At 44.9% G+C, this 23,820-nt stretch overlaps 1 protein-coding gene across 1 annotated transcript in view; it reads right to left on the bottom strand.

The window, feature by feature from the left end:
* Positions 1-23,820, bottom strand: part of cdh23 (cadherin-related 23) — a 694,191-nt gene that overhangs the window by 63,128 nt on the left and 607,243 nt on the right. The window contains exons 37-42 of the mRNA XM_078428607.1: positions 16,423-16,644; positions 13,775-13,894; positions 9,869-10,049; positions 7,244-7,377; positions 5,861-6,070; positions 3,582-3,689 (exon numbers count right to left, since the gene is read on the bottom strand). Coding sequence (XP_078284733.1) covers positions 3,582-3,689; positions 5,861-6,070; positions 7,244-7,377; positions 9,869-10,049; positions 13,775-13,894; positions 16,423-16,644 — 975 coding nt within the window. The remainder of the gene's footprint in view (positions 1-3,581; positions 3,690-5,860; positions 6,071-7,243; positions 7,378-9,868; positions 10,050-13,774; positions 13,895-16,422; positions 16,645-23,820) is intronic.

Here is a 23,820-nt window from a genome sequence, read left to right as displayed (position 1 = left end):
GCAGATGTAAACATATCTTTTTAATCAAGCTTTTAACTTTCGTTTGTCATTTTATACTCTCAATTTTACAATTTTACATTTAAATTTTTTTATATAAATCTGTGCTTTGTATGCTATTAACAGCCTATGTCGTTACTGTTTTAAATTGTATTTTTGTTTAGACATATGTTTGTTTTTGTGGAAAGCACTTTGGGCTGCATTCAATTGCATGAAAAGTGCTATGTAAATAAAGTTATTATTATTCACAAAATGCTGGAGTAACTCGGCAGGTCAGGCAGCATCTCGGGAGAGAAGGAATGGGTGACGTTTCGGGTCAAGACCCTTCTTCAGTCTGAAGAAGGGTCTCGACCCGAAACGTCACCCATTCCTTCTCTCCCGAGATGCTGCCTGACTGAAGAAGGGTCTCGACCCGAAACTTCACCCATTCCTTCTCTCCCGAGATGCTGCCTGACCTGCTGAGTTACTCCAGCATTTTGTGAATAAATACCTTCTATTTGTACCAGCATCTGCAGTTATCTTCTTATACTATAAGTTATTATTATTATTACATTGGTAAGAACATGGAAGTTAAGATAAGAAGCCCACCAGGCCTTATGAGCCTGTTCCGTTATAGAACAGTATAGTATAGCACAGGATCAGGCCCTTCGGCCCACAATGTCTGTGCCAAACATGCACATACTCCGAATCCTTCTATTCCCTGCATATCTGCTGTATGTGCCGTCATTCAACACCACGGCTTATCTCCTGTCACTGTTGCCATAATCCTGTGATTCGCCTGATTGAACATAATGACTGAGATTCCATCGTGCACTAGTTACAGAATTTCACAGATTCTGCAGCCTCCGGGTGAAGGAATTTATCCTTAGTTCAATTCTACTAGATCCGTCCCTTATTCTGCGATAGTGATCACAGATTCCAGATGGTTCAGCCAGGGAAAAACATCCTCTTGCACGCAACCTATTGTTTGATGGATTGATTGAAAGATACAGCATGGAAACAAGCCTTTCGGACCACCGATCACCCATTCACACACTTTTTAAAATGTATCTATCTATCTACTTATCTATCTGTCCACATCTTTCTGTCTACACATCTATCTACCCACCTATGTCTCTATCTACCTACCTCTCTATCTATTTATTCACAAAATGCTGGAGTAACTCAGCAGGTCAGGCAGCATCTCGGGAGAGAAAGAATGGGTGACGTTTCGGGTCGAGACCCTTCTTCAGACGTCTCGACCCGAAACGTCACCCATTCCTTCTCTCCCGAGATGCTGCCTGACCTGCTGAGTTACTCCAGCATTTTGTGAATAAATCGATTTGTACCAGCATCTGCAGTTATTTTCTTATACCTCTCTATCTATATGTCCACTTATCTATTTCAAGAATAATGATTAGGCCATTTCGGACTGAGGTGAGGAAAAACGTCTTCACCCAGAGAGTTGTGAATCTGTGGAATTCTCTGCCGCAGAAGGCAGTGGAGGCCAATTCACTGGATGTATTCAAGAGAGAGTTAGATTTAGCTCAAGGGATATGGGGAGAAAGCAGGAACGGGGTACTGATTTTGGATGATCAGCCATGATCATATTGAATGGCGGTGCTGGCTCAAAGGACCAAATGGCCTTCTCCTATTTTCTATGTTTCTTAAAGAGTTAGGCTGGCTCGAAGGGCCGAATGGTTGACTCCTGCACCTATTTTCTATGTTTCTACTTATCTTTTATCTTCTGCCTTCATGAGCCACTGTCATCCATGTGTATTGCAGTCTCATACACCTCCAGTTCATGACAACACAGGATCCTTCCCCAGAAATATCAGAAATATTTACAAAAACCACCATTCAAAATTAAGTGACTCAGAGTAGATTTACTGCAATCAGTTTAAAAGAGTAATACCCCATTGATTTTATTTTATATTACCTCAGGGCACTGGAGACAATGCAGTCTATTGAGTCCATGCCAGCAATCCTATTCCCCCACTAACTTTCCCTGCAATCTTTTGTCCCTACATTCCTATCAATGGCCAGTTAATCTGTCGATCCACTCATCTTTTGGATGTCAGAGGAAACCAGAGCACCTGGCAAAACCCAAAGTGAGAACCAGCAAACTCCACACAGACAACAGCGGAGGTCAGGATTATGAGGCAGAAACTCGACCAGCTGTGCCACTGTACTGTGTAAAGTCTGACTGAAACACAATGTAACCACAAGTTGAAACACTCTCGTAAAATCTGAGCTGAGGTGATCTCCCTGCCAAAGATAGACACAAAATACTGGAGTAACTCAGCGGGGCAGGCAGCATCTCTGGATAGAAGGAATGGGTGACTTTTTAGCTCGAGATCTTTCTTCAGACTCTATCCAGAGATGCTGCCTGTCCCACTGAATTCCTCCAGCATTTTGTGTCTACCTTCGATTTAAACCAGCATCTGCAGTTCTTTCCTACACATGATCTCTCTGGCACTTGGGCATGTTCTGCCATTCAATTGTATCACCATTGATCAGCATTTTAATTCAATCTATGCACATAGGTTTTATTACCCGTAAAATCTTGAGCTGCCAATTCTAATAAGTCCACTTCAAAAACATTTATACTCTCTTCACACCTTGGAACAGCTGGTACGAAAATCCCAATTTAATTCTGGTACCTGATCAATGGAAGTAATTTAGTTTAGTTTAGTTTGGAGATACTGCGCAAAAACAGGCCCTTCGGCCAACAGGTCCGTGCCGACCAGAGATCCACGCACATTATTTTGGCCCCAATCTTTAATCTTTTTAAATCTTTCATTAACTACATTTCCAAAACTCTCTTATACTTTAACTTCCTTCTGAATATATTTCTAGCTCTTCATCAAGTTGTTTCCTTGAATCTTTGGTACTGTTTCAGGCAAAATAGGCTGATGAAGTGATTTTCTTTTGACTGCGCAAGTTGTGGTCTGGGACCTGCTGACGGAGTGTGCAGCCAAACGAGACTCAACCATAACTGTTACAAGGAAGTTCGACAAATGCGTGATGGACAAATCTTTACAAGGACGTGGCGAGACCGTTGAGAATGAGAACTAATTTGTTAAGATTCCATGTAAACATTATGAATAAATAAATCTATCATTGTGATTAAGGTATACCAGACCAAGTGGACCCGTTGGGCCCAAACCTCTCCAGCATTGGTGCAGCACCCTCTCCTCCCCCCTCCCCCTCCCCTCTCCCTCTTCCACCCCTCCCCCTCCACACCCCCTACCCCACTCCATCCCCCTCAACCTCCCTCCCTCCACCCTTCCCCTCCCCCCACTCCATCCCCCTCAACCTCCCTCCTCCCCCCTCCCTCCCTCCCCCCCCTAGGAGATAAATTTCAACTTTAAAATGTGAATAACTTTAAAAATATAACAACAATTTCACTGAAACTTCTTCCATTGGCACCAATGGGACCACCGGCCTTAAATAGTTACGCTATCGTATACCGTTTTGGCTGTAGTCCAGGCACAAACAAACGAGAGTTTTAGTATATAGACAGCATCTTTGATGTACTTCTAAATGAGAAGAGCATATTATAGACTTTTGGACAACATATTAATAACGTTTAACATAATTACTCTTCGAGCATGTCTTGGGTTTTCGGGGCTGTCCTTCACGGTGATCGTCAGCCGATACTCAGCAATCTGCTCCCTATCCAGGGGTCGGTTGACGTAGATGACACCGATCTGAAAGGTTAGTCACAGGAGATAGTAAGACGAGTGAAGAAACAAAACTAGCCTAGAGCAAAATACTGTGGCCGGTGGAAAATGAGGGGAAGGTTTAACAGTGCAAGGTGGCATCTATATATCAAGAGAAGCAGATTTGATGTTTTAGATCAGAGACTGTTCATCAGAGTGTAGGAAGGAACTGCAGATGCTAGTTGGCACCAATGATAGATACAAAATGCTGGAGTAACTCAGCGGCACAGGCAACATCTCTGGATAGAAGGAATGGGTGACGTTTCGGGTCGAGACCCTAGAAGGGTCTCGACCCGAAACGTCACCCATTCCTTCTATCCAGAGATGCTGCCTGTCCCACTGAGAGTTACTCCAGCATTTTGTGTCTATCACCGCTGTTCATCAAAGAGCAGTTCTGAAAGGAAACAGGTCATGAAGAAAGGCCATTAACCACGGCTTCTGACTCTACAGATGCTGCCTGACATGTGAAGAATTCAAAAGATGAGGCTGGGAGCAGGGGCCTCACTGTGACAGAGTCGTTGTGTGGGTGTAACCAGGTGCCTTGGACAGATCTTTACACAGCACTGGGCCACGTCAAAATACCTGGAACTGGGCTCCCACGAGAAGAGGGCACTGGGTGACGAGAATGGAGCCAGCAGCATGGCCCATGAGCAATCAGGCCATGACTGGAGCAATGGAAGATGGGGCTTGGCTGGTGGCACCAGGAGGGGTTTAGAAACATAGAAAATAGGTGCAGGAGTAGGCAATTCAGCCCTTCGAGCCTGCACCGCCATTCAATATGATCATGGCTGATCATCCAGCTCAGTAACCTGTACCTGCCTTCTCTCCATACCCCCTGATCCCTTTCGCCACAAGGGCCACATCTAACTCCCTCTTAAATATAGCCAATGAACTGGCCTCAACTACCTTCTGTGGCAGAGAATTCCACAGACTCACCACTCTCTGTGTGAAGAAATGTTTTCTCATCTTGGTCCTAAAAGACTTCCCCCTTATCCTTAAGCTGTGACCCCTGGTTCTGGACTGCCCCAACATCGGGAACAATCTTCCCGCATCTAGCCTCTCCAACCCTTTAAGAATTTTATATGTTTCAATAAGATCCCCCCTCAGTCTTCTGAATTCCAGCGAGTATAAGCCTAGTCTATCCAGTCTTTCTTCATATGAAAGTCCTGCCATCCCAGGGATCAATCTGGTGAACCTTCTCTGTACTCCCTCTAAGGCTAGAATGTCTTTCCTCAGATTAGGAGACCAAAACTGTACACGGTTTTGGTCATGGTGATGTGCCACTTTGGACCGGGAACTAAAGTTGATTGACCAGATCAGCAAGTGAGTGGTGAACGAGAAGCATGTGTGTGTTTTAACTATTAATATAAATCATGCAATATAATTCAGTATAGATACAGTGTATAAAATAATGAGAAGAATAGTGTATAAATTCATGAGAGGAATCAATCAGGTGGACGGTGTATAAAATCATTAGAGGAAAAGGTTGGATAGATGCACAGAGTTGCCCTGAGTGGGGGAATCGAGAAGCAGAGGACATAGGTTTAAGGTGAGGGGGGGAAAAGATTTTACAGGAATCTGAGGGGTAACATTTTCACACAAAGAGTGGTGGGTGTATAAATCGAGCTGCCAGAGGTGGGAGTTGAGGCAGGGACTATTGCAAGCAATTAGACAGGTGCATGGATAGGACAGGTTTGGAGGGATATGGGCCAAATGCGGGCAGGTGGGACTAGTAGATGGGACATGTTGGTCGATGCGGGCAAGTTGGGCTGAAGGGCCTGTTTCCACGCTGTGTGACTCCATGCGATATCATATCATCATATCATATATCTACAGCCGGAAACAGGCCTTTTCGGCTCTCCAAGTCCGTGCCGCCCAGTGATCTCCGCACATTAACACTATCCTACACCCACTAGGGACAATTTTTACATTTACCCAGCCAATTAACCTACATACCTGTACGTCTTTGGAGTGTGGGAGGAAACCGAAGATCTCGGAGAAAACCCACGCAGGTCACGGGGAGAACGTACAAACTCCTTACAGTGCAGCACCCGTAGTCAGGATCGAACCTGTGTCTCCGGCGCTGCATTCGCTGTAAAGCAGCAACTCTACCGCTGCGCCACCGTGCCGCCCGTATCCACGGCAATAATTGACTTAACTGTTTCATTGATATAAAAGGTGTTGTCGTTGTTTCCCGCAGAGATGTGAAAGGTGAGCAGGGCGTTGCGGCCGCTGTCAATGTCGGTGGCTTGGACCCTGGCTACACTTGTGGACGCAGCAGTGTTTTCACTGATGGTGCAGTTCCGTGGAATGTTCTGGAGCACGGGATCGTTATCGTTAACATCCAGGACACGGACTCCAACCAGTACCTACATTGGACAGAACCAACGAGCAGAATCAGTGAGACAATTAAACACACAACAAAGCCATTTATCTGTAGACTGACCGATGGCTGACTGAAAGATGCAGAATGAAAACAGGCCCTTTGGCCCACGATGTCCATGCTGACCAACGATCATACTAGTTCTACGTTATCCCAGTTTCGCATCCGCCCCTTACACATGGAGCAACTTACAGAGAGCATTTAACCTACAAACCCGCACGTCTTTGAGGAAACGTGAGTACCCAGTAAAAACCTACGTGGTTACAGGTAGAACATACAATCTCCACACACAGCACCCGAGGTTAGGATCGAACCAGGGTCTCTGGCACTGTGAGGCCACTGTTCTAAGTCTGCACCATTGGGCAGGGAAAGAAGAGATTAGGAAAGAGTGCGGGAAAAGAAGAAAGAAAAGAACGAATAAAGACAGGAAGAAATTCTGATTAAAAAATGGGGCGAAGATGGTAAACGAGAATAGAGAAAGGAGAATGAAATTAAAGGAAAATAGAAAGAATGGGAGAAAGAAGATATTAAATCGAATGTGGGGAGAGAGAGTTGCAGATAGAGAAAGAGAGAGCGATAGAGTGAGAGAGCGAGAGAGAAAAAGAGAGAGATGGACAAATTTGTCGAACTTTGAATTACGGAAAAGTGTAACAGATCGGTGAAAGAAGAAATAGAGACACCCTTTGACATCTTATATAGTGGAATGAGGACATTAGTTTAGTTTAGTTTAGTGATACAGCACGGAAACAGGCACTGAGTCCGCACCGACCAGCGATCCCCACACTTTAACTATCCTACACGCACTAGGGACAATTTACACGCCAATCAAAAGCCAATTAACCTACAAACCTGTTCGTCTTTGGAGTGTGGGAGGAAACCTAAGATCTTGGACAAAATGTATAAACTCCGTACAGACAGCGCCCCGTAGTCGGGATCGAACCTGGATCTACTGGCACTGTCAGGCAGCAACTCTACCGCTGCACCACCAAGCTTCCGGAAGGAAAGAAATACACAGTATTCATTACAATCCAAGCCACTGCCTGACAGCAATGAGTGCCCGAAGCTCATGTCAATGACCGGGAGGGACTCAGATAGTGAATGGAATATTTTGTAACGCTGATCAACACAAGGAGCTGAGAGCAGAAAGGTGCTGACTGACCGTACTGCTGAGCGGCGGTGTTCCCCTGTCCTGGCCCATGATGGTGATGTTATAAAACGCCACGCTCTCCCGGTCTAACTCCGCATCTCTCCTCACGCGTAGCTCCCCCTCCACTGGAGAGATGATGAACTCATCTGAAGTTCAAGCAATGGAGATTTCAGTAACTAAAACCATCTACGTTCCCCTTACGTAATCCTCAGTGCATGCACAATAAACCAGGCACGAAGTTGCTGCGGGTTACCCACTGATGGAAGGCAACAAACTCATCGCAATTCTGTCTTACAGTCTCCAGTATTTTGCACACAGGTATCATAGAAACATAGAAAATAGGTGCAGGAGTAGGCCATTCGGCCCTTCGAGACTGCACTGCCATTCAATATGATCATGGCTGATCATCCAGCTCAGTAACCTGTACCTGCCTTCTCTCCATACCCCCTGATCCCTTTAGCCACAAGGGCCACATCTAACTCCCTCTTAAATATAGCCAATGAACTGGCCTCAACTACCTTCTGTGGCAGAGAATTCCACAGACTCACCACTCTCTGTGTGAAGAAATGTTGTCTCATCCTATCTTGTCTTCTCATTCACAATCTCCTGCATTTGCATTCTTTATTTGCATGTTGTTTTCAAGAGAGAGAGATAGATTTAGCTCTTAGGGCTAACGGAATCAAGGGATATGGGGAGAAAGCAGGAACGGGGTACTGATTTTGGATGATCAGCCATGATCATATTGCATGGCGGTGCTGGCTCGAAGGACCAAATGGCCTACTCCTGCACCTATTTTCTATGTTTCTATGATGTAAGAAACTGTCATAGCAGCTTTCCGTGCATCTGGTCACCCCAAAGCACTTTACTGCAGAAGTGACAATCGTGCAGTCATAGATTGTCGTATTGGGACCACAGTATCCAGTTTACACAAACAAGCTCTCACAAGCAGAAGTGCGATAATGGTGGGCTGAACTAACTTAGTGATAGTGATATACACACTCTGAGAGTTTGTTTAACTACAGTGTACATCCCGTACATCCCGCCCCATGTGGACAGGATGAACTATGTGCCACTACGAATAGCCTTGAAACTGGGGAATACCTGGTGCCTTGGACATCACAGCCGGGAACTTCAACCAGGCCAACCTCAAGAGCGTGCTACCAAAACACCATCAACACCTCTCCTCTCCTACCAAAGACTCAAAGTCCCCTTGGACACTGCTACACCACCATCAAAGATGCCCATCGTCACAGCTTGGAATGGTCACTGCTCTGCTCAAGGCTGCAAGAAATTGCAGAGGGTTGTGAGTACAGGCCAGTCCATCCAACAAGCTAGCTTCTACCTCCCCAACACTCTCTATAACCTCAACCTGCCTTGAGAAAGTGGCGAACATAACAAAGAGTCGCTCATACACCGATCATTCTCTCTCCTCCCCTGTCCCATCGGGTAGAAGATACAAAAGGTTGGAAGCAAATTCTTTCTCACTATTATCAGTGTCTTGGACAGACCTTTCCCAAGCTGAGGATGGATTCCTGATCTCCCAATCTGGGTCGTCATGGCCAATTTACCTACTTCATCTCCATTTACAAAACTTTCTCGAACACCTTATTCTACATCCTGTTTCATTTCCTCTCTTGCACTACATTGGGGTTGGGTAATTTGGGTGCCTGTTTAGTGCTTTTGTTGTTGGACTGTGGGTGATTGAATTAACATTTTGTTCAAGATGGCCGCGCCGTTGTGTTTGGCTGCCTGCCACTGTATGTTTCTTTTTTTCCTAGTCAGATGTGCAGCACTTTGGTCAACGTGGGTTGTTTTTAAATGTGCTATACAAATAAATTGACTTGACTTGACTTGACATTAATGCACTACTGATGGTATGATCTGCTTGGATAGCAGGAGAGCAAGGTTTTTTTACTGTATCACCTTACACATGCCAATAATTATAAACCAAATGTTTTAATTGAATTTGGTGAACAGATTCCGCTTGCATTTACGTCACGTTAGCGGAAGTTATCTACTTGGGATCTGGTTAAACTTAAAAGAAATTGGGCGTTAGAAAAGGATCAAAATCTCTGAACCATGTTGCTGAGAGAATTTCCTCACTCCTATTGTGACAGAGTGGTTGGTCTGATTGCTTCAGATCATTCTTCCAGCAAAACCCTCCCTTGTTTCTCCCTCACACACAGAGCTAGCTTCCCCTGAAAGGGCAGTCATGCTATTTGTCTGACCCACTTTGCAATCTGGAGATGAAAGCTAAAGATTTGATATTGAAACCATTGTTGTTTTTACACGAGGTACAGATCATGGACTAGTCCCCACATTTTACCCATTGCACGTCTGATTGTGCGTGAACTTATGTGTGGGAGGGAACTGCAGATGCTGGTTTAAACCGAAGATAGACACAAAATGCTGGAGTAACTCAGCGGGTCAGGCAGCATCTCTGGAGGGAAGGAATGGGTGTCGTTTCGGGTCGAGACCGTTCTTCCGTCTGAATAAGGGTTATACAGTTGTCTCAGTCCGAGATTTTCAGACTGAAGAAAGGTCTCGACTCGAAACATCACCCGTTCCTTCTCTCCAGAGATGCTGCCTGTCCCACTGAGTCACTCCAGCTTTTTGTGTCTATGTGCGCAAACTTACTCAGAGGATCGCCTGCTATGATGCTGTATTCCACTTGGCCATTGGGGCCCGAGTCTTCATCTTCTGCCAGGAAGGTCCACACTCTCGGACCTGGCTGACCCTCGGTGATATCGAACGGTCCCTCGTAAGGTTGAAGAAACCTCGGGACCACGTCATTGATATCGTTCACATTGACGATCACCTACGACAGGAGAAAATGCTTATTTACATTCCAGCCATTTAATTGCTTTATTTTGTAAACGAGAAAACCTTTCAATCCCAGACTTGCACATTTGATTGTATGGATCAGAGACATGGAAAACAACAAAACACACAAAAAACAGGCTGCAAACATTCATTAACACCTGCCTCAGGAGAATACTAAACATCTGGTGGAGAGACAAAGTAAGCAATGTGGACCTGTGGAAAAGAACAAACCACGATCCCATTGACTTACAAATTCGAAAGAGAAAATGGAGTTGGATTGGACACACCCTCAGAAAACCTGCCACAAACATCACCCGGCAAGCCCTGAAATTGAACCCCCAAGGAAAAAGGAAAAGAGGTTGCCCAGGAACAGCTGGAGAAGAGGTGTCCAGGTAGAAATGTCTGGGAGTGGGCTCAACTGGGGAGATCTCGAAAGAACCGCCAACAACCGAGTGAGTGGAGGGCATTTGTCAATGGCCTATGCTCCCTGGAGGAGCAAAGGGCTTCAGAAGAAGAAGATATTGACGATCACCTACGACGGGAGAAAATGCTTATTTACAATCCAGCCACTTAATTGCTTTATTTTGTAAAAGAGGAAACCTCCTTTCAATCCCAGACTTGCACATTTGATTTAAGTTTAATCTTGCTTTAATTAGAGTAATCACTGAACAAAATGGTGAAATCAAATGCTCTTCTTCACCAGTCAATGACTCAAGTGTGGTTCTGCCACTTTTGCATCATGAGATGCATTTATTTTTAGTTTAGTTTGGAGATACAGCGTGCAAGCAGGTCCTTCGGCCCATCGACTCCACGCCGACCATTGATCAACTCTTCACACTAATTCTGGTATCCCATTTTTCATCCACTCCTTACCAATTAGGGGCAGTTTTGCAGAGGCCAATTAACCTACGAAATTGCACTTCTTTGGAATGTGGGAGGAAACCGGAGCACCCGGAGGAAACCCATGTGATCACTGGAAGAATGTGCAAACTCCACACAGACAGCACCTGAGGTCAGGATTGGCTTCTGTGTAAACTCTTTGAAGCACTTCCCTCCGTACTGTCAAAGCAGCCACAGCCAGACATAAAAACAGCTTTCTTTCCACGAGCAGTAGCTCTACTCAATAACCAAAAGTCTGTAGCCTCTTTTTGCTCTGGTTTATTTCACTCACATGTTTAAACGGTAATGATATACTCTTAATGTTTTATTCTATATTCGTAATTGTTTACTGTATGTTCGTGTTGTTACTTGCGAGCGGAGCACCAAGGCACATTCCTTGTATGTGTACATACTTGGCCAATAAACTTATTCATTCATTCATTCATTCATTCATTCATTCATTCATTCATCCCTGGTGTGATCGCTCGTCAGTGCATACTCAATGGGCCATCGGGCCTGTTTCCACGCTGTAAGCCTAAAGTCTAAAAGTTGCCCATGAACTAAGTAGTGAGATGCCAAATACTAAGTTGGAAGAAACTAATTCCCAACGAGCTAAGGGACTACAGTATACACGTACAAAACAAAGCAGTCAGCGTAGTCCATAATGATACCCTAAATCTCAGGTGTCATTCCACAGCGACCTGCAGATGCAAACTAGTGGAAATGCTTGCAAACTGTGAAGGCAAGCAGTGGGAAATGCAGTTGGCATTACCTGGACTGAATATGCAAAGATGTCAATTGCAGTTTCCACTGAAACGTGGAACTGAGAACATGCTCTTCACTCTACCTCGGTACATGTGACAATAAACTAAACACAAAGACTGAAGAAAACAGAGGACTTAGCAAATTCATAATCAATTTATAATTTTATGTTAACTTACATAGTTAACTGATTTGGTAATTTCATAAGTGATATTGAATTGATTTATTTATTCATTAAAGGGAAGCGGTAGAGTGTATAAATTACAGAAATGTGTAAGGTACCTTTGAACTCAATACAAGGTTGTATCTAAACGCTGCAGCTTAGTTCAGTTTAGAGATACAGTGCAGAACCAGGTCCTACGACGGGAGAAAATGCTTATTTACAATCCAGCCACTTAATTGCTTTATTTTGTAAAAGAGGAAACCTCCTTTCAATCCCAGACTTGCACATTTGATTTAAGTTTAATCTTGCTTTAATTAGAATGATCACAGAACAAAATGGTGAAATCAAATGCTCTTCTTCACCAGTCAATGACTCAAGTGTGGTTCTGCCACTTTTGCATCATGAGATGCATTTATTTTTAGTTTAGTTTGGAGACACAGCGTGCAAGCAGGTCCTTCGGCCCATCAACTCCCCGCCAACCATTGATCAACTCTTCACACATTCTGGTATCCCATTTTTCATCCACTCCAATTAGGGGGAGTTTTGCAGAGGCCAATTAACCTACAAAATTGCACTTCTTTGGGATGTGGGAGGAAACCGGAGCACCCGGAGGAAACCCACGCGGTCACTAGAGATACAGTGCAGAAACAGGTCCTTCAGCCCATTGAGTCCGCACCGACTAGCGATCCCCACACATTAACTATCCTACACTAGGGACAATTTTTACATTTGTACCAAGCCAATTCATCTACAAACCTGTACGTCTTTGGAGTGTGGGAGGAAACCGAAATTCTCGGAGAAAACTCACGCAGGTCACGGGGAGAACATACAAACTCCGTACAGAGTTAGTCGGTTACGAAATTTATCTTCAGTAAAGCACGTACTGTTTTTTAGTGATTCCCGTCATTTCCTTATGCAAGTTGCACCACTAAGGAACTTGCAGTTACTTCTGCAGTGTACTAACTCTCTGCTCACGCCTTGGTCAATTAGGATGGGGTTTGGCAGCTGCATTTTAACACACTGCAGACTACAGCTATGTGATATCAAATTGATGTGAGTGAAGACCAGATCTTTCAGCCAACAATGTCTGTGCCGAACATGATGCCAAGACCAATTCTTTTTCTGCCTGTTCAAAATCCATACCCCTCTATTCCCTGCATATCCACATGCCTATCCAAAAGTTTCTTAAATGCCACGATTGTATGTGCCTCAGCCACCACCCCAGGGAGCGCGGTCCAGGCACTCAACACTCTCTGCCCCACACATCTCCTTTAAACTTTGACTCTCTCATCTTAAAGCTCTGCCCTCTAGTATTTGCTTTTTTTCATCCTGGGAAAAAGGTTCTGACTGTCTACACTATTTAAGCCTCTCATAGTTTTATATACATTTTGTGATGTTTGGTGTACTGTGTGGGGTGGGAGGACCCGTTGCTCCTCCCGTGCAGCAGGTGGTGCTGCACAGGACAAAGGGAGATGTTTTGTACATAGTTATCTTGGCTGTACACAGTGTGGAGTGTCCAGTCAGATTGTGTGGTTGCAGCCATTTTAGTTGTCTTGCTGCCAGCATTGAGTTACTGTAATAAAGACTTCTGTTGTACCCTGAAGACTCGCAAAGTTTCATACAGGCATAGAAGAAGAACACGAAACATTTATTAGGTGTTCTAGCAACCTATGAGAAAGCAATCTAAGTCTGTCCAATCTCAGCCTGAAGCTAATACCCCCTAGTCCAGGCATCTTTCTGGTAAACCTCCTCTGCACCAAAGTCTCCACATCTTTCCTGGTCATGGGGTGACCAGAACTGCAATACTCTAAACGCGGTCTAACCAAAGTCCGATAAAGTCCTACTGAGTCTTGTATCAAAGTATTTATTTGGTACAAATTGCATATCGGCCGTCTCCTTCACTCAGAAGCACTTACTGTGGTGGTGGTGGTCAGGCGGTGTGCAGAGTTTGGACTCTGGTCAGTGGCCGCAACAATGAGTGTGTATCGGCCATGGCACAACTCATAGTCCAGTTCTTTCACTGCCTTGATTTCACCCTGGAGCAACAGAACGATATAACTGCAGTTATTCAACGCACACACAGATAAAACTGTTATCTACATCCTAAATGCAACAGAAGAATGGACATACCAGCACCTCCAGTGTCAGTGATTAGCAGCCCATCGGGCAAAGCTTGTGACATGCTTCCAATGTTTAGTACAAGGGCTACACAATTACATAGACCCAAAAATGTTATCCTTATTGGAAGAAATATATATGTCAGAATAGGGGTCTGATTTTTAACATAATTCGTAGGTTATTTGGTCCTTGACTGCGCCGCCATTCAATAAGATGATAGTTGACCTTCTACCTCTGTTTCCTGCCGCATCCTCACGTTTCTTATTTCAAGCGGCACGGTGGCACAGCGGTAGAGTTGCTGCCTTACAGCGAATGCAGCGCCGGAGACTCTGGTTCGATCCTGACTATGGGCGCCGTCTGTACGGAGTTTGTACGTTCTCCCCGTGACCTGCGTGGGTTTTCTCCGAGATCTTCGGTTTCCTCCCACACTCCAAAGACGTACAGGTTGGTAGGTTAGTTGGCTGGGCAAATGTAAAAATTGTCCCTAGTGTGTGTAGGATAGTGTTAATGTGTGGGGATCGCTGGGCGGCGCGGACCCGGTGGGCCGAAGGCCCTCTTTCCGCGCTTATCTCTACATCCCTCTAAATATCCAGAAATTCATTGATGCTAGTTTTGAATGCAATCATCGTTTCAGCCTCCACTGGCCTCAGGGTAGAGAAACACAAAGGTTCTTCGCCCTCTGACTGAAGATATTTCTCACATCAACCCAAAATCGTCTATCCCTTATTTTCAAGAAAAATATATTTTCCCTGAATCTACCTTTGGACTCCTGAGAGGATTTACTATTCCAAAGAGATCACCTCTCATTATTCTCAACCCCAAAGAATGGGGATTTGCCCTGCCCAATCTCTCCCCTCATTAGAGGTCTACCATGTCCTGGGAATCGTCAGATGAATCTTTGCTCTTCTCCCTGTATAACATTTATATCTTTTTTTTAGGTAAGATGACCAAAACTGTACATCATCCTCCAGGTGTGCTCTAGCCAAGACCCAATGTAAGGGGAGTATATATGTGGCAGAGTTCTGGTAAGGGGTCTTTGACCTGAAATATTAATTGTTTCCCTTTTCACAAACGCTTACATTTTCCAGTAGTTTCAGTTTTTATTTCAGAAATAAAATAACAGCTACTGCAGTTTAAAAAAAAAAAAAATGGAAGTCTATCATGACTACTGGGTTGCAAAGTTTTACATATACGTCTCATTTCCTTTCTTTTACTTACGATACAGACACTATTCAGATGCCAATAACCAACTCTCACCACTATTTTCCACCCTTGCAACTGCTTTGCTCTACCTGAAACAATTCTAATTCCAACATCACCACAATCTTCCAAACCTAAATCCTTCCCAAATTTTGTAATGACGCCATTAATTATTAATAGTGATACCCATCTCCTTTCCCTTTAGGGGTGTCCTTCCTGAATATTGAATATTTACTTCCATATTTTGATCAGCTTGCAGCCTTGTTTCTGCAATGGCATTTGGTCATGCCCACTTACATGACTATTTGCGTTCAGTTTAGTTTGGTTCAGTTTATAGGTACAGCGTGGTGACAGGCCCTTCGGCCCATCGAGTCCGTGATCCCTGCCCATTATCCTGGGATCAAGGAATGAGCGTTCACCTCACGGCCTTGTATCCACCAATCTTTCCACCACTATGCACAAGAAGCCATTGTGAAGTGTGTTCAGGTCTGGCTGAACAATTTCTAATCTTGTGATGTGGATTCGATAAGAACAATATCCTACACTCAGGACAATTTTTACATATAATTAACCTACAAACCTGAACGTCTTTGGAGTGTGGGAGGAAACCAAAGTTCTTGGAGTGAACCCATGCAGGCCACAGGGAGACATAAAACTCTGTACAGACTGCACCCATAGCCGGGATCCAACCCGGGTCTCTGGCGCTGCAAGCGCTGTAAGGCAGCAACTCTACCGCTGCACCACCTATGAATTCATCCATGTTATCTATATACTAAAACTCTCGTTTGTTATCTTGTTTGTGACTGAACTTCAGCCAAAACGGTACACGATAGCGCGACAATTTTAGGCCCACCTTACTCACCATTGTCACTTTAGTGATAATGCAAGTAGTTTTATTGAAATCAGTGTTATATTTTTAAAGTCATTCACATTTTAAAGTTTAAAAGGAGGGCGTGTTATATTTTTTAAGTTATTCACATTTTAAAATTTAAAAGGAGGGGAGGGGAGAGGAGGAGGAGGGAGGGAGGGAAGGGGGAGTGGGGGAGAAGCGAGAGGGGAGGGGGGGTTGAGGAGAGAGGGGAGGGGGGAGAGGACAGGGTGCTGCACCAATGCAGGAGAGGTTTGGGCCCAACGGGTCCACTTTGTCTAGCATGCCTTTAAATTTGACTAAATACCATTTCTCTGTGTTCTGACCTCATTTGCGATACATCTGTATGAGTGGAACCTGTTGATGGTTACTACTCACCGTGATACTGTGGACGGTGAATGTGTTGTCTATATTTCCGTCAACAATGGCGTACGTCACGGTTCCATTGGGACCTTCATCCTGATCTGATGCGTTGACGATAACAGTGAAAGATTCCAAACTGGACGGCCCTTCATCCAAGGTGAGGTCGTACTGCTGCTGGAGGAATGCTGGATGATTGTCATTCTCATCCAAAATATTCACAAGCACTGAAGTTGTCACCTGCAACAAAGAGGACGTGGGTTAGCTGCAGAAACAGGAGGTCCCCAGGCACGCTGTGTCTACGCTGGCTCTCTGAGAGAGATCTTCCATTAATCTCACCCCTCTGCCCTTTCCCTCAAGATGTTTTCATTTCCCGTGTTATTCCAGTTCTCTTCTGAATGTTACTCTGGATTCTGCTTCCAAAACCACTCCACCTTGCCCTGTAAACCATTTCTCCCTTCACACTCTGGTTTTTATGTCCAACTAGACGACCCATGGACCCGTTGGGTTCCCGTTGTGACGGCGGTTGATGAAAAAAAAGACACACAATTTTAAAACTATTGGGTGGCCAAACATTAACTTGAAGAAAATTTGAGCATTTACCTCAGGAGTCATCGTTCAACGAAGCACGCGTTTAATGACAACATTGAACACGGAAGTATTCGATCAAAACGGTGATGTTTATATTATGGGGTATGTGTCCAAAACACAGCCAAAACAGTACACGATAGCGCAACAATTTGAACTAAAATTGAAACTGCACACCACAGGCGAATGGTGAGTAAGGTGCCCCTAAAATAGTTGCCCTAACTTGTACTGTTTTGACTGTATTTGGGGAACATACATATATAAACATAGCACAAAAAGTAAGGAAATTTGTGTTTGGTAGATTATTTCTTTGTTGTAACAATGCTTCTTGGCAATAAATCCTATACCGTTGGAAAGCCTGTTTATTTCCCTTTTAGATAGACACGTAGAAGTGCAGGGAATAAAGGGATATAGATCATGTGCAGGCAGATAAGATCAGTTTAGCTTGGCATCATGTTCAGCATGGACATTGTGGGCCGAAGGGCCTCATCCTGTGCTGTACTGTTCTACATTTTATAGCAATGCAAATGTCCTTCAAGAGACAAAGCAGCTGTACTCTGGAGATGCGTTTAGTTTAATTTAGTTTAGAGATACAGCGTGGAAACAGGCCCTTCGGCCCATCGAGTCCGCACCGACCAGCGATCCCCGCACACTAACACCACCCTACACACACACTAGGGACAATTTATCCCTACACCAAGCCAATTAACCTACAAATCTGCACATCTTTGGAGTGTGGGAGGAAACCGAAGATCTCAGAGTAATAATAAATAATAATAAACATTTATTTTATATCGCGCTTTTCCAAATGCTCAAAGACGCTTTACAAAACAGTCATGACATAAAAACAAACAGACGAACTGTCCTGACGGAGAAGCGGCGAACAAATAGCGCCAGCGTCCTCTCACGTCAGGGTCCGGCAGTAGCCAATAAAGAACACAAAACACACAATTACAATTTTAACACAAACAGCCATCACAGTGATTGCTCCAGGCACACCCTCACTGTGATGGAAGGCAAAGAAAAGTCTTAACTAAAGACTCTAAAAGTCTTAAAAGAGTAAACCCACACAGGTCACAGGGAGAACGTATAAAGGGCGGCACGGTAGCGCAGCGGTAGAGTTGCTGCTTTACAGCGAATGCAGCGCCGGAGACTCAGGTTCGATCCTGACTACGGGTGCTGCACTGTAAGGAGTTTGTACGTTCTCCCCGTGACCTGCGTGGGTTTTCTCCGAGATCTTCGGTTTCCTCCCACACTCCAAAGACGTACAGGTATGTAGGTTAATTGGCTGGGTAAAATGTAAAAATTGTCCCTAGTGGGTGTAGGATAGTGTTAATGTACGGGGATCGCTGGGCGGCACGGACTTGGTGGGCCGAAAAGGCCTGTTTACGGCTGTATATATATGATATGATATGATATGACAAGCTCCGTACAGACAGCACCCGTGGTCGGGATCGAACCCGGGTCTCTGGCGCTGTGAGGCAGCAACTCTGCCGCTGCGCCACCGTGCATTATTCATCCCAAGCAGAATCGTACAACTGTTGCACAACGTCCACTGACTGGAAGCCCGTTATTTGCAGCGGCATTTTCTGCTCCTTATAAATGAATCATTTAATGGGACTGAAATGCTATTGTGGTCCATATCAAAGGAGTATGACGAAGCCCCAGCTATCAAGGCAGACCACTGGAGTGAGCCCATAATGGAAGAAAGCTGAATTGTCTTAGTAACAATGCAATGCACTCAGCTGTCCAGTGCGTGTGTTCAGAAAGATGAGAACAAAAGAGGTGCTGGGAATCCTGAGCTAATCCGCACAAGCCTTGGAGAACAAACACGATTTATTATTGAGGGGAAATATTTATGATGCAATAGGCAGATGTTCACATCATTGCATCACAACCTGAAATACAAATTGGCCCTATTTTTATCCAAACCACTTGCATAATATCAAGCATTGACTCTAACCAAGCTCAGTGCATTATAGCCACTGCAGCTCAGTCAACCATTGTCCAATATGCTCCTAGGGTCTGGTTACGTGATGCTCCTTAACATTAATGAATCAAATTGCTCCTACCACATCCTCATATCATCTCAGCTCCCTCATCTCCTCCTCGCCCCCAAAATCCCCAACAATCCGAGAGAAAATTGACCCGCAATTTCAAGTAATACCTCTTATACCTCTTCTCTTTCCCCTGCTCCCTCTACTCCAGTGCACACACATTTCTTCCCGCATCCCCCACTTCCCTAGTCACCCTGCCCCTTTCCCCTTCTCCACACACTCATCTTCCATCCCCAGGTACCATATTTCCCTTTAACCCCCATATTCTCCTTCCCTGTCTCTTTCCACCCATATCCCTTCCCACAGCAATACATTTCACTCCTCTTCGTTCCTTATCTGTCACCTTTTTGTCTTCTTTTCAACTCTAAACTTTGTCACTGACTCCACCCATCTGCCAATCCCTCCCTCCCCTCAGCTGTATCCATCTACCACGTGAAGGTAGACACAAAATGCTGGAGTAACTCAGCAGGTCAGGCAGCATCTCTGGAGAGAAGGAATGGGTGACGTACCAAGGGTCGAGACCCTTCTACCACTTGCCAAGCTTTGCCCTTTCCAGCTTTCTCACCACGATTCCAACAGTCTGAAGAAGGGTCCCGACCCGAAACATCAACTGTTCAATCCCTCCACTGATGCTGTCTGACCAGCTGAATTCCTCTCGCTCTTTCCAGGTGAAACAAAGGTATACCTGCACCTCCTCCAACCTCATCTATTGCATCCGCTGCTCTAGATGTCAACTTATTTACATCGACGAAACCAAGCGCAGGCTCGGCGATCGCTTCGCTGAACACCTGCGCTCGGTCCGCATTAACCAAACTGATCTCCCGGTGGCCGAGCACTTCAACTCCCCCTCCCATTCCCAGTCTAACCTTTCTGTCATGGGCCTCCTCCAGTGCCATAGTGAGGCCCACCGGAAATTGGAGGAACAGCACCTCATATTTCGCCTGGGCAGTTTGCAGCCCAGTGGCATGAACATCGACTTCTCCAACTTTAGATAGTTCCTCTGTCCCTCCCGTCCCCTCCTCCTTCCCAGATCTCCCTCTATCTTCCTGTCTCCACCTATATCCTTCCTTTGTCCCGCCCCCCTGACATCAGTCTGAAGAAGTGTCTCGACCCGAAACGTCACCCATTCGTTCTCTCCCGAGATGCTGCCTGACCTGCTGAGTTACTCCAGCATTTTGTGAATAAATCGATTTGTACCAGCATCTGCAGTTATTTTCTTATACTATATATATATATATCCTCTCGCTCTTTGTTTGTTTGCAGATCACTGACCTTAGTTTGAGTTGGGATGTGCATGGAAAGGGAAATTTGGTCCAGGCAGGTCTTTAGCAAAGTTAGACGAAGTTTGACGCTGTTAAAGTAACAGCATGTTGGGTCACGGACACTGTGGATTGAAGAGCCTGTTCCTGAGCTGTACTGTTCTATGTTCTATGCCATCTTCCATCACTTAGCTGAGGACCAATCAGGCAGTAATTTTCCAGGCAGGACATTCCTGGGCTGTTTTCCAAATTGCTGTGTAGATGCCAGTGTTGTCACCGTGCTGGAATAACTTGAGTGTTGCACGTTTCCAAGCAGAGATTTGTGATTTTTGAATAGACGCAGGAGAGATACAAATTCCATCACTAGTTTACCAAATGTTGGATTAGGTCCAAACGTCCAAATGGCCAATATCTATCTGATCAGGCAGGTGAAGCTTGGCTTCAATGTCTCAGATGAAATCAAGAGGGTCCCGACATTCAGAGTATCGGTCTTAATTACTCATTGAGAGACGCAGTGTCTCTCAACACAACTCAAGGGTCAGGCAGCATCTCTGGAGAAAAGGAACAGGTGAACAGTCTAAAGAAACACCACCTGTTCCTTTTCTGTCTGACCCACTGAGTTACTCCAGCACTTTGTGTCCATCTTCAGTATAAACCAGCATCTACAGTTCCTTCCAACACGTTAATTAATCATTGTCTGTGTCTGATACGACCTAGTGGCATTGAGACACAGTGTGTGTTACAGGCACTTTCTGCAAGAGAGCAACCATGCTGAGTGTGTGTAGTACAGTTCAAACTCAAACTAATACAATAAACAGGAACCTTCTCTTAAGGAACAGAGAATGAAACCTGATTCTCGCTCACTAGCAACTTCATCATTGTTCCGCCATCACAAAAACAAAGCAACCCGTACACTTCTCTCTGCTAATACCTTGTGCATTGAGGAGACAGACACATTCCCAAAGTCCTGGTTCTCAGCGAAACTTCCAAACTAATGCACCAGACGTAAGGAAGCAAGGGAGGAGAGAGAGAGAGAGCCCGTCCAGTTAGTTATTCATTGTCATGTGCACAAGTACAATGAGGTCTTGCTGCAGCAGCAGTACCACGGGCACATAAGATTGTGAAAGAAAACAAGACATTCGTGTGGGAATACAATGGGAAAGCAAGTGTGAGATGGTGCAAGAGTCCGTAGTGTTCTGTTGCTGAGGTGGGATTAGGGCAGGCGGGTCGATTCAAGCTGATGGTTGCAGGAGAGTGGTTCTTGAACCTGGTGGTGTGGAACTTCAAGCACCTGAATCTCTTGCCCGATGATAACAGCGGGAGAGAGGACATGAGCCGGGTGTTGGGATTCCTTGATGACAGATTCCACCTTCGTCAGGCAGCGCTTATGTAGATGCTTTTGTTGGTGGGGAAGGCTGTGCCCGTGATGGACCGGGCTGAGCCCATCGCTCTCAGCAGCCTCGCGTTCCTGCAAGAGGCTTCTTTAGTCAGAGGGTGGTGAGTCTGTGGAATTCGTTGCCTCAGAAGGCCGTCAGTGGATATTTTTAATAGATAGATTCTTGATTAGTACGGGTGTCAGAGGTTATGGTGAGACGGGTGGAGAATGGGGTTAGAAAGGAGAGATAGATCAGCCATGAATGAATGGCAGAGTAGACTTGATGAGCCAAATGGCCTAATTCTACACCTATCCCTTATGACCTTACCAAGCCATGATGCAGCCAGTTCTGTAGAAGTTAGAGCATTCGGTGGCATGGTGAATCTCTTTAAGCTTCTCACAAGTTTGAGATGCTGACACACTTTCTTTGTGATTACATCTGTTTGCTGGGGCCAGGACAAAATATCCGAGATGATAATGCCCAAGAATTGGAAACTGCTAACTCTCTCCACTGTTGACCCAGCGATGGAAACAGGCTTGTGGTCTCCCAACTTCCCCTTTCCGAAGACAGCAGTGAGATCCTTGGTTTGTTGATGTTGAGCATGGGATTGTTGTAATATGCATGCGTGCACTCATGTTTCCATGCAAACCAGAGAGGAACTGGATCCCCAGCCTAAAGCAAACAGTAGGAGCACCCCCTCCTAAAGACTTCATATCACTGCACCTTCCAACTTCCAGCCTGGATTCACATATCAGAATAGGAACATGAGGGGGATATTACCCATTTACTTTCCTCGGGTTCACTTTCGTCCATGTTCACGTTCAAACGTTTATTAAAAATCCATCTACCAATGTTGAAATTTCATTGCCATGGCACTTTAAGCTTCTGTGAACCTTCTAGCATCTAGTGAACCTTCCCCACCTTATCGTCTTTGAAAGAGTTTTGCATGTGAATCTTTCAGTCGCTCCATTCCCGCTCAAATATAAAATTATTAAGGGAAAGCGGGACATGCTAGATGCAGGAAACATGTTCCCAATGTTGGGGGAAGTCTAGAACCCGGGGCCACAGTTTAAGAATAAGGGGTAGGCCATTTAGGACTGAGATGATGATAAACTTTTTCACCCAGAGAGTTGTGAATTTGCCTCAGAAGGCAGTGGAGGCCGATTCACTGGATGCATCCAAAAGAGTGTTAGAGTTCTTAGGGCTAGCGGAATCAAGGGATATGGGGAGAAGGCAGGACGGGGTACTGATTGTGGATGATTAGCCATGATCACATTGAATGGTGGTGCTGGCACCATTTTAAAGAGGTACATACATAGAACATAGAAAATAGGCGCAGTCGGCCATTCAGCCCTTCAGACTGATGAAGGGTCAAGGGGTTTGACCCTTATTCAGACTGAAGAAGGGTTTAGACCCGAAACGTCACCCATTCCTTCTCTCTAGAGATGCTGCCTGTCCCGCTGATTTACTCCAGTTTTTTGTGTCTATCCTTGGTTTAAAGCAGCATCTACAGTTCCTTCTTACTCAGTTCAGTTTCGTTTACTGAGGTTCAAGTGTACTGAGGTGCAGTGAAAAGCATTTGTTGCGTGCTGACCAGTCAGCGGAAAGGTTCAAGGGTTGTCAATGCTGGCTTCACTAACAACACTCATAACTCATGCAAGCATAACATATAAATTCTATTGCAAGGAACAGATTCTAACTATTCCCCGACGCGTTCTATTACTATTCCTGTTGTGTTGTGAAGTTTAATGCCTATCCTGCAATGATTACTTGTAAAGAGGTTGTCATGTTGCAAACATTCTAACATCTTATGATGAAACACTTTCCACTTCCTCCTGACACAATGAACTGCTCTTTTTAAAGCCAACTTTGTAGCAAGGCTTGCATCATCTTCATGCTCCTGCATTCACGTTCAACAGCTCAGAATGCAGATGCTGTTCTGACACATTGGTAATTCTGCTTCAACATGACAACTTACACAACCTTTCTGTTCAGGAGCTTTACTGATTATACTGTCAGATAGTAATTTGGACAAGATGTCCTTCGACAATACTGCAATGAATCTTGCAGAGCACAGGAAAAGATGCATATTTTTTTATATTGGGTTACGATACACCACATAGTAACTATGCCACC

The sequence above is a fragment of the Rhinoraja longicauda genome, chromosome 35, assembly GCF_053455715.1.
Source record: "Rhinoraja longicauda isolate Sanriku21f chromosome 35, sRhiLon1.1, whole genome shotgun sequence".
Lineage (NCBI taxonomy): Eukaryota > Metazoa > Chordata > Chondrichthyes > Rajiformes > Arhynchobatidae > Rhinoraja > Rhinoraja longicauda.
This window is presented reverse-complemented; position numbering and strand designations above follow the sequence as displayed.